This window comes from Mytilus californianus, unplaced genomic scaffold (genome assembly GCF_021869535.1).
Source record: "Mytilus californianus isolate M0D057914Y unplaced genomic scaffold, xbMytCali1.0.p SCAF_6, whole genome shotgun sequence".
NCBI classification, from domain to species: Eukaryota; Metazoa; Mollusca; class Bivalvia; order Mytilida; family Mytilidae; genus Mytilus; species Mytilus californianus.
The window spans coordinates 69,101,297-69,113,274 of NW_026262712.1; the positions used below are offsets into that span (position 1 = coordinate 69,101,297).

General features: G+C 30.4%; 1 protein-coding gene and 1 long non-coding RNA gene across 2 annotated transcripts; both read left to right on the forward strand.

Moving 5' to 3' along the window:
• The first annotated feature begins 682 nt into the window (after positions 1 to 682).
• LOC127706586 (transient receptor potential cation channel subfamily M member 6-like) lies at positions 683 to 4,890 on the forward strand. Its single transcript, XM_052211243.1, has 3 exons — positions 683 to 782; positions 1,877 to 1,976; positions 4,530 to 4,890. Exons 1-3 carry the CDS (start codon positions 692 to 694, stop codon positions 4,888 to 4,890), a joined length of 552 nt encoding a protein of 183 aa, XP_052067203.1. The 5' UTR covers positions 683 to 691.
• A 1,304-nt stretch (positions 4,891 to 6,194) lies between these two features.
• LOC127706485 (uncharacterized) lies at positions 6,195 to 10,579 on the forward strand. Its single transcript, XR_007984481.1, has 4 exons — positions 6,195 to 6,255; positions 7,194 to 7,328; positions 9,124 to 9,378; positions 10,393 to 10,579. It is a non-coding gene; the product is annotated as an uncharacterized LOC127706485 (long non-coding RNA).
• The last annotated feature ends 1,399 nt before the right edge of the window (positions 10,580 to 11,978 follow it).

Consider the following 11,978-nt stretch of genomic DNA (forward strand, 5'->3'; position numbering starts at 1 on the left):
TTTGTTTGTTATGAAAACAGAGATTGTTAAATTATCACTAAAAGCAACATTTTTTTTACATTTTATGTTGTGCAAGGAGACAAAATATCAAATATGAAAAACGTTTAATGGTGATATATATTTTTTCATACTACGTACAAATTAAGTATAAATTATATACTAGTATTTCAATCCAATAACTTTTTTAAGTTGTATAATTTCCCGATACCACACAGATTTAGTCAAAACTGCATTTCATTCATATGATATACAATGCGATTAAATCGACTAGAGGCTGATATTCTAAAAATGACAGGGCATTTTTTTGGCAAATAACTTAGTGAGATAAATCCAAGTAGCTCTAGTACTCAGTTACCAGGTTGATTTCATTACAATTTTCACTTTTTACACAAAAAAGCGCATTACTATTTGTACTATTTTAAAATCATTAAACAGGATTTTTGTAACAAAGTATTGTTTATTTATGAAAGATAGCACAAATACTTCATTGAATTTTTAAATATAACATTTTTGGAGGAAAAAATATCATGTTATGGTAATCATTCAACATGTTCAATACCTGCAAGATTTGTAGATGCAACAGTACTTCCCTGCAACGATGCTTAATTTCCTTTCAGGTCTTTGTTTTTCAAAAATTGGAATTACGACATGCTGTAAGTGCAAGCCTGTAGGCCCAAAAGAAACCACTTCGATGCCTACAATTGAGATATTGAGACTTGCTGTACTGATAAATCGGAGGGAAACGGCAGCTGTTCTATGGTACCACTGCGATAATCCAATAAGTAAGGTCAACATAATACTACTGGTTTCTATGGTCTTAAAAAAGTAACATAAATTATTGTTTTGTCAAAACATGCAAGATCTTGTATCCAGGTTACTTTGTTTAGTTGCTGTTCCCTTTGTTGAATTGATACTCTCTTAATGGTTTTCCGAACCTAAACCTGTCCTTGATGTTTTCTATCTCTTTTTCATTTTTGCAATAAAAACCTTAAAAAAGTGATGAAGATTTACATTTCTTCAATAAAAAGATATGTCTTTCAGTAATACACTTTGCAGATATGTCCGTTAGACATGACTTAGCCACCAACTTCTTGGTCAAATAATTTAAATAATTTTTAGTGTAGATTTTTTGTAACTGGCGTTCCTTTTGGGGGAATGAAAGGGATCGAAAATATTTTTAGTTCATTTATAACAAAAGCAGTTTTGAGAATATGATTGCAAAGATGGCATCCACATCTTGGTACGATTGAATTTGTGTAATCCCTGCACGGGCTTTGGTTTTTAAAAATTTAATTTTACTGAATGTCTTGTATAAAAAAGGGATATAAATAATTACAAATCCGTTCTATTTTCAAACCGACCAGGGAAAAAGCGTCAATCGAATAAGCCTTGATCACACAAACAATTCAACCGTCGAAGTTTGCTGAAAACAATTACAAGTAAAACATTTAAAAATTGTCGATAACATAACAATATTGATTGAGTCGGCACTAAGAAACAATATTACATTACCATCAGTTGGGAATCTTTTATATCCTGTCTAATATTATTATGAAAAGGTGACGAGCATTAAGAGCGGTGTTTATTTATTTTACCACATTAATTTGCATTTTTAAAGTTTTTGTCTGTAATTATGCAAATATGAATTAAAATGTCTGATTTTGTAGGTTTAGTCATAAACTATTAAACTATTGCAATTGTACACAAGAACGTATTAAGAGTGTCCCTAAATTTTCATAAAAAAACGTTTGACGGCTCACCACAATGAATGCCATTCTTTATTATATTCTGTGTGCCCCCTGAAAAAAGTTAAAACCATATACACACTAGTATATATCAAAATCATGAGAAGGCAATAATTTGTTTTCTACTACAGTGACCGCCCTGATTTCAAGCATTTATCTTACTTCGTTGGCAAATACTGCAGAACAAACATTTGACGAAAAAGATCAAGAGGAATTGCAGAATCATGCAGAGTAAGTGCAATTCTGAAATCATAAATATTGGATCTTAAATCGATTAAAAAATGGAGAAGTGTGTCTATCTGTTATCCGCTCTTTGGTAGTTTGGTTGTCTCTTTGACATATTTCCTATTTTTTTCTCAATTTTATATAACACTAAAACTTGTTTGAAAAAGTATACACACCATTGTTAAGAACTAACATTAATTTGGTTTGTATACACCTTAAGGATGTATTCTTCTGAGGTTTCAGTTTCGTTGAAATCTCGTTCTGGCATTATTTCCAAAATATGTGATACAAGTGGATAATATTAATGAATTTAAAAAATGTTACAAACAAACTTAACTCTGTGAAAAAATTGTGTATTTGCATAAGTAGTTTTTGAGTAATCAATATTTTAAATTTTATTACCAATCAAGTCAGTCTTTTTAGCCAAAATTTTAAGAAAATGGGTGAGGGATACAAAAAAATATTTTACGAGAAACATGTACATCCCATGTCCTTTTTTTCTTTTCAAATTTCTTAAATATGTATATTTTTAAACATTTATAACAAAGAAGTTGAAAAAATATGCATTTTATTCTTAAAACAGAGAAAAATCACAAATTTACAAAATTGACAACATGGTAAATTTGACACAAAAAAGCATCAAATTATAATAGAACCTTATATTAACACCTACTTGTGGTTTTTTTAAATTAAATTTATTCAGATTGGTCCACTTTATCTTTATTGATAGTATGAAAAAAAGTTTAATTGTGGAACTGTGATTTTTTTCACGAAAATAGCCCAAAAATAGGTAAAAATTTATGAAAAATGGGGAAATCATTAAAATTGGGTACCTTCAAAGGACAGTTGCAAAATAAGAAGTGCACCACCATATGTTTTTTCTTCACCTTCAAAATGATGCCATTAAAAAGAAGCCAACGAGTTGATTATACCTGTTCAGCCAATTTAGCTAAAAATTTTGATTATACATACTGAGTCAAATCTTTAAATTCTTCCTACTTACAAGTTGTGTCCATTATTTAATCAAAGCAATGCGGACGAACATTTTACAACATTGTTATGTATATCAATATGTCCTCTTTCTTGTGCAATGGTCATCAATAGTCTATTTGCCAATAACCGATTTGAATCCGTTATTTCATACTTTTTGAAAAAAAATAACTTCCCTTTATCAATCGTAGTTTGGTTCTACATGTTCTATACCGGACACAATTGTGTTTTGCCCAAGTAAAGCTTGATCAGTTTAAAGTGATATTTCGGCGTTTTAACAACTTTTGAACGAAAAACAAGATCTGGTATAAAAAAATTAAATGTAATTAAAAGATTTAAGAAAAATAGGTTAGACACATTACGCACTGATAAATGTGCTCTTTCTGATAGCTTTGCATTATCAATTAGAAATGTTTGTCCCTACTAAGGGAGACAACCACAAAAAGGGATCTCTCATGACAGGGTTAATTACGAGAATTGGCAAAGAGATTATTCGAACGGTAAAACGTTATCTTTATTATGTTATTTCTTTGTTTTAATAAAAGGTTTAACAAAATAACTGAACTTCAAAGTAAATTCAAATAAGGGTGTACATTAACTGATAAACACCAAACTGTGAAATTTATTAATCGATGGCGTAACGAAAAGACAACAAGTCCCATATTGACATTTTTTTTTAAAGAAAAAAGCTGGTTTAACCCGGTTTTATAGCTAGCTAAACCTCCCACTTGTATGACAGTTGTTTAAAATTTCGATATATGAAACGAAATTATGAAAAGCAAAAAAAAAAAAAAAATAAAAATAAAAATGTTAAGATGTTATCTTAATCAGGTAAACCTCTTGTAAAACAATTAACCTAGATATAGTCAAGTATGCTTCAAACAGAAGAGATAGCTTTTAATTTCGATTGTTTTTATTCTTTTATTTTTTGCAAGCATTTGCATATGGGGTATATACGTTACTGTTGATTAAAAATTATAGGTCTTGCGTATTATGTATGCACATATCATTGAACGACGGTTTCTTAAATGTCAAGCTGAAAGTCATTTTTCTGTTAGTTTTACGGAGGCCATAGTTATAAAACTAACTATTATGAAATAACATTAGATGCACATATAGACAATACAATTTCTTTAATAATGCCCTAGGCAAACTCTTTGAAAACCAAAACCTTTTTGAGACATCGAAGAGTTAAAAGACCAAAAGGACTATCATTAAGGACCTTAACAATCAGAAACATTTCACGACCTTTTGGGTATTTGTGTTTTGGCCTTTTTTCTACGGATACATATTGGTTCTTTTTCTTCGACTTGTGACTTTATTTGAAGAGTGCTATCTTTTCTCCCCTTTGATGGAAATTTGACATGAAAATTTAAATGAGATGAAACAGAAGTTTAGCTTTGTATGAATCTCGGAAATCAATTTCGAGTATACAAATAACTAGCAAATAGAAATTCCGTAAGAATCACACTAAATCTAAATAAAACGAGACCAGGTGCATCGAGTTTAACACCTGCTTTAAAACATTAGATAATCTAAAACTGACATGCTTTTTTTTTTTTCTTACAGTTTGTTTTTATCACGTGCCATACAACTTTTAGAAAAAATGTTTTCTGATAATGAACGTCTGGCAAAAGATGCTTTGGATTACGTCTCTGAAATATGGGAACATTATGAAAGTCCTTTACATTTTGGGCACCAATTTAATATCGAGGAGTTCATATCTCACCCGTCCAATCAGAAGGATGCAAGTAAACGATTGTTTTCGTATAATTTAACTGAAGATAAAAACATCCAGTCAGGTAGTAACCAAGATAACAGGACTTCAAATGCCAATGAATTACAAATCCAGGAATCTACTACGGTGAGCGGTTGCTTTTTATGTATAGGTGTTTGTAAACTATTTGATAACAGAAAGATCAGCTGTTAATTCAAATGTTAAATGTTAAAAAACTGTGTACTGTAAACGTTTATGATTTTCTCCATCAATGAAAAACAAATATATGATTTAAAAACTTAGTTAATAGACGAAATAATTTTACTTATATGTGAAGTTTGGATATGAATAAATTAGTACATATGGTTTACATTGAGATATCTGGTATGCAATATATCACAAACAACATAGAATATTAAAAGACGAATGCATTTAACATCACACAAATATAAATTAAATTAAAATACTACACATGTTTATCATATAGTGATGTATTGATCTTTACAATGTTCACAATAGTGTATGCGTTAATTAATATAAACATGTAACAAATATCGTTAACCCATGCAAGATTAAAGAAGCGATAGTGTACACGTTAATCAATATATATATATATATATATATATATATATGTAACAAATATCGTTAACCCCTGTAAGATGATACAAGCAACTGTTTGAAATTATTATTAAAATATATTTGAACAAATCAATTTTCCCCCTAAAGGTTCACTTTGTGTAAATTCGGAATTAATTATTAGAGTTTACACAACTAATATACTCTCCTTCCGTGGATATTAATATTGTTACGAATAGATTTGTTGGCTCATGATCCAAATGCGATATAAGGATATATCATTTAGTGAAAACCTCATAAAACAAAATAGTGATAAATTTGTTAAATTTATATTTGTAACAATCGAAAACGACTTGCTATCATAAAGTACAGTTATACATCGTTTAAGTATTTCTTCAAGTTCATCAGTTTTATCACTTTTCATATTTGTCGACGTATTCTTGTTACTAAGTCACACTTCTATTTTTATTATTCAATCTGCATTTTTTGGGTTTTTTTTTTTGTCTTTTTGTTGTTTTTTTTTGTACAGGAACCACATTAAACAAAACAAAAATAGTTTATCTTTCAAATATGTCTTGTCTTACTTTTGCGAGAATACCTTTTTGGTCGGCACATTTATGTAAAAAAAAAATGGTACCATCTTTCATGACAATCATTATGAACTGTAAACATGGTAAACATACGATGTATTGTATTTCGCCTAATATTGATAACTTTTAATGTTTTTATTTTTTATCAAAAGTATAGACGAACAATTTATTTGAATTCAAATACAAAAATGTACGGGCATATTAAAGTAATTAGCTGATGATTCGAATGAACGTACAACACATAAAGGACACAATCAAAGTAGGATGATTATATTGTATAGTCGTGTAAAATTATATATAAATGACTAATGAGATATTCATTGAAGAGCGTTATTTATTCTTATAGTACCACTGGACCAGATCCAAGATAGCCATTTTAACATCACCTGCGGCAATGATGGTTTTCCACGTTGTGAGTTCAATATTCCAATTATACTTTAAACATAGATGATCAACGGTTATTAACGAATTTAAACAATTAAATTAATTGATAAGAGTTCATTGGAAAATTCAATGAGACACTACTCTAAGTACATGGAAGAAATGGGATTAAGAGGATACCTCATCTGTAATTGAGGATTGCATCCCTCTCATGCATATACATATATCATTGACTCTTAGAACGGGCTTGGCTGCTCTGTTTCTGAATTCGCTGACGAACCCTAATAATCGTAATATAATATGTAATACACAAGAATCGTGGCTAAAATGCTTTTTTTATTTTCGATGTCTGGTACAAACATTTAAATAGGGTCGGGGGACTTCGACTTTATGGCAACTTTGAAAACTCTGTTTTAGCATTTGCATATTCATTCATCTTAGTTGAAAGTTTATCGTATTGTCCCTTAAAAACTATGAAACATTATATCGCAAATGTTCAAAAGAATTGTACGAATCAGTGCGGAATTTCAACTCTTAAAACTTGTCCAGGTTTTCTGCAATTATATAAAACAACCTTTTGCATTGACATAAAAGACAAAAAGACAAAAAAGACAAACATATTAAAGCACGTACATGCATCACATACATTGTGCGTCGGACAATGCTTTTACACCCAATGGATTTATAAGTAAATGAAGCCTTCAATTCTAGTAAACATGGAAATTGTGAGTTTCCTAATGCTAATCTCAACAACTCTAGCTATCGATCTATGGAGGTTGTGGATTTCCTTCCGTAAAATTTAAGATTGATGACCCCTGCAAATATAATTTTACACTTATTGTAAATTAAGCATTAACTTTATTGAAAACAATACTCACTTGAACTTTTATTTGATTCATTTTAATGTTTGAATCTATATAGTGACTTGACAAATATGTATGTTTAATGATCCATGTTGTTATTTTGTAGATTTTTTTCACAGCTGCCTTGATCATGTTTAGCTTCTTTCTCACTCTCAACCTTCAGGATGATTCAATATCTTTGCAGGAAGGTCTGATTTTCATATACATGTTAGGTGATTTATTAGAGGAAATATGGAGCATGGTAAGCATACATGTTCACTGCAATTTTATATGGAATCTTAATTGTCGACATTTGTGAATTGTGTTCTGTTTCACCAATAACTGGAGAGCATGGTTTACCTGTCTAGATAAATTAATGTACCAGGTTTTGAACCCGGGAACCCTAGTAGAGTAAGTCACCACTCTATCAGCCTAGTTACTAAAAAAACTCATCAGAAATACTGAGCTTAAACATGTGTACGCTAAAAGCGCGTATCGTCTACAAAAGATTTATCAGTGACGCTAGAATGACATAGTTGGAAAGGTCAAATGAAGAACGAAGTTGAAGAGCATTGATGATCCACCGGTACGAAAGATGTTTTATAAAAATAACATAGTTAATGTTCTATAATCATGCTAACGAGGCCAGGATAAGGTACCGGTATTTGATGTTTCTATTAACAAAATAATGCACATATGTTAATAAAATTTAGTTTTAAGAAAGAAAAAAAAGAAGAAAAAAAAAGGTTTTATCAAATACAGCTTATGTAATATACATCTAGAGAACTGCAGATCTAGAAGTTCCCTGCTAACTCGGATAATGCAAACTGATTACATATCTACAAGGGCAAGTAACCACTGCTATTCTTTCGCCCCCTCTTCATATCTTCATCTTCTTCCTCAGGCTATATATATAATTTTTCTCTGAACGTTGCTTTTTTGCTGGATACATTTTAAACATATTGCATTACTTACATTCCAAATTTGACAACTATACTAGTCGGTGTTCGAATCCGAATATCTTGCCCTTATAATAGAAGTGAGTAAATCATTTACTCAATTTTGCTTAAATATATTTTAGAAAAATGTTAAAGTTTTTTATAAGGTCTTTTTGTGTAAAGTTGTTGCTTATATATATTCTAACCAACATGTATGCGTTAATGATATTAACCTGCTTACCCATCAATGAATTTATTACTTTTAAGGCATACATAATTATGTATACTATGTTTACAATTTCATGTTAAAAAATAGCTATTACCATACCTCGTCATCTGCTTTTATAACATTGAGAACTCATTTACAAAATTGATAAATATATATAACTCAAACATACATGTAGCTCGTATTCCTTGTGTGTTTGGTTGTATAAGCTCTTCGAAGTTACCATTACGGTTAGAATTTGAAATATTTGGACCTTGAACATTACCGAAATGAAAATGACCGTAGTATATCGCTATTAAAAAATCATAAATCGATTGAGAGAAAACATTTCCGGGTTACTAACGAAGAGACATTATTTGTCGAAATTCGAGTCTGGTGTAGTAAACATTGTACGGTTAATGTTGATTCTACGATGGGTACATACATCATCTGCTTCGGGTCTCGAGCTCAAAGGTATCGCCAGTCATGACATGAAATACAGATAGTGTTTTTATTTGAATTTGCTGTTATACATTTTTTTAAATAATATCAAATAAAGAACTGTTTCTCCTTCAAGCACGCCTCTGACTTCTTGAAAATTTTAATTTCTTTCAGTACTTTTTGTTTTATCAGCTTTCCGACGTTTATATTGTGTTTGACTTTGAAATATAACAGTCTCGAAACTCGTTATTTACCTAAAGGAACATCTGTACAATTTTACTTTCTCTGTGTGTCTTAAGTTCCCTTCATTTATTAAACAATGAACATGAAGCTTAATTATCTTCCCTTTCACTTGTTTAACATTGAAAGCAGATACATTTCAGTGAAGCTTTTGAAGGATATAAAAATATTCAAATGTAAACAGGAATCTTTTATATCAGTTTAAATATGAACTATCGTATTTGTTTTTACAGATTCGACCTGACAAAGACTGCAACTGGTCAAAACAAAGAATATTTCTTCACCTATTAAATATTTGGAACATTTTGGATCTATTATGTTTATTGCTTTACATACTTGCATTTTGCATGCACATTCTCGATTCCAATTTGCTTATGCACACTAGGAGAATCTATAGTATAGCCCTTTTCATCATGTTCCTGCGCCTACTGAATGTTTTATTACTGTTTAAACGTTTTGGAATAATTATAATAATGGTGAAAGAAATGGTGAGTTAATATAAGAAGAATCATAAGATATTTTTGTTTTAATCTAGCATTTCGGAAATCGCTAAGTTGTAACTTTAAGGATTTGGAAACGAATAACTCATTTTTAACTTGAAACAAACTTGCTATAATGGTAATTTTGGTAAGTTTTATGTTGCTTGCACTGAGCGAGGTAAAGTATGGCTCGAAGCAAAATACTTGAAACTGAACCATGAAGAAACCCTATCATCAAATTCACTTGCCATCTTAAATGAGAGACATTCGTCTAATGCTACTCACTTATAACAAAATAGGTAAGAAAATCGTGACGGCATTCAAATGTTTTACCAGCTGATAAATGCAAATCATTTGACATTCATTTGAGTTAACTTCCCCTCTTCGAAAATGTGATTGAGCAATAGTCAAGTTGAAAATGATATATTTTGAAAAGATATATGATTGTTCATGACTTTTTGAAACATACTGTATGATTAGTAATAAACATGAAAGTACATAAAACAACAAACCACTTCATCATATGTTTACAAAGTGGCCTCTATCAAGCATACAAAGCTTTCTATCTCGCATTTGGTTAAATTCAACAAAATTAACGATGACGGGTAGGAATATTTTCTACACGTGCAATACTCTACATGCGATATTAATGGATTGAAAATAATATTGCTAAAAAGCTTTTCAACCCATACATGTAAACATACCATAGTTGTATTTATATTGAGAAAATATCAGTCTCGATCAGAGGGTTTTTCAAATATCAACGTCACACCGACAAACATGAAAACACCAGTAACATACGCCTGCGTTATAGTTTTGTGGTTAAGTTTCCTTCTTTTTCAATCCGACAAATGACAAATTTTTAATAAATCTAACAAATATGAAAAGGGATTGTGACACGCCTTTCATTAAGATATATCGACGAATGTTACTTGTTAAAATAAATTGTTTACTTACATGCTCATGCAAACAAGTTTTAAAGAATGTTTGGATAAAGTGAGAATTCAGATTTTTATTTTTCAGCTTGTGGATTTGATGCAGTATTTACTAATACTTCTCATCTTTATATTTGCTGCTGGCGTTGTTTACCATGCTAATGTTTACCCAAACCACACAGTCACAGGTTCAAGTGATATTCAGTTCTGGAGAATATGGACAATTCTCAAGATTCCATACTGGCAGGTTTATGGCGAACTATTTTTGGATACATTGGAAGGTTTTACTTCAAGACATATTTGAAAATATATTTAAATTAAGTAGTTGTAATGGAACTGTGGCCTTTCATAGAAAATATAACAACGCGTTTCATTTCACAAGCATATATTGTATCTGTTACAATTTTCTTTCCATTGTACTTTTTTACGAATGTCATATCAAAATTATATAGTAAAGTAACCGTATTATAATATAAATAGCTTACAAATGTAGAATATTTACTTCTAAATGTAAGTGTGGATTCATTTAAATGTTGAAGCTCCGAAATGTGATTTAAAAAAATCCTCATTTTTAAGATAGAGCATCTTTAAAAAAAAAGAAAAATAAATAGTATATGAAAAAACTTAAAATTTAAGTGAAAACATTATTTTTCGAACGACAGTCGGAATACACATGACTACAAAAATTGTTTCTCATTATCACTTTTGTCTATTTTTGTCTCTAATGATTATGTCATATATTTTTTTACATTAATATAATACAACCTTTCTTTTTTAGCATCCGACGATTCGGGTTGCACCAATAATGCTACACTATGGAAAACTGATCCATCCATAGAGAGATGCCCGACAGCAGATTGGATAACAACAGTAATTGCGGCGTTTTATATGATGTTAACAAACTGGTTGTTATTAAATATTGTCATAGCAATGTTCAGGTATGTTTCCGTTGTTAATTTTGTTTTGATAGTTTAAACATATTTAATCTCGATAAAGTTGTTTTCCATAAGAGCAATAATATTATACTTTGTAGTGAAGGCAAACAGCAATATTTCCTTTGTAACATGTTTCATCAGTAACATCTGCAACATCGTATGGCCTTTACATATCTCAGTAACTGCATTTTATAATACAGGACCACGGATGTACTGCTTACATAGAAACAAACGAATTCGCATGGCGGATGATGAATGCATATTAGAAGGAGCTAAAGAAAATAAAAAAATGTGATATGATGACCAACAAGACAGTTTTCCATCAGACACAAATTGGTATAAATGTTGAGAACTATATATCACCGTACGGCCTGAGGCAATGACCAAAACCAATACCGCTTTGCAAGCTATGAAATGGCCCCGATATGACATAGCAAAAATAAGTCAATAAGAGTCGGGTGCCTTAGTTTACAAAAAATTGTATGTACAACACAACTTACCCTGTCGGCACAACCGGTCTCGTTCATTTGATAATTCATGCGATTTCTTGAGTTTTTTCTGTTTTCCTGATTGGTCTCTCACTAATCGATTAACAAAATTTATAAATCGGTACGCTGCTATCGCCTGAATTTACATATGCCTACGAAAACCATTGAATTATTATAATTATAATTTAAGTAACTAAGATGTTCTATTTGTTTGGCTAAGAGCATTAAATGTAGATTGGATCAAAGACATA

What these genes read in the sequence shown, in the direction of transcription:
- LOC127706586 (XM_052211243.1), top strand. Translation starts at nt 692, where the DNA reads ATGCCTACAATTGAGATATTGAGACTTGCTGTACTGATAAATCGGAGG. An exon ending in CCACTGCGATAATCCAATAA is followed by an intron (nt 783 to 1,876) that starts GTAAGGTCAACA and finishes TTTCTACTACAG; the next exon opens with TGACCGCCCTGATTTCAAGC. An exon ending in GAATTGCAGAATCATGCAGA is followed by an intron (nt 1,977 to 4,529) that starts GTAAGTGCAATT and finishes TTTTTCTTACAG; the next exon opens with TTTGTTTTTATCACGTGCCA.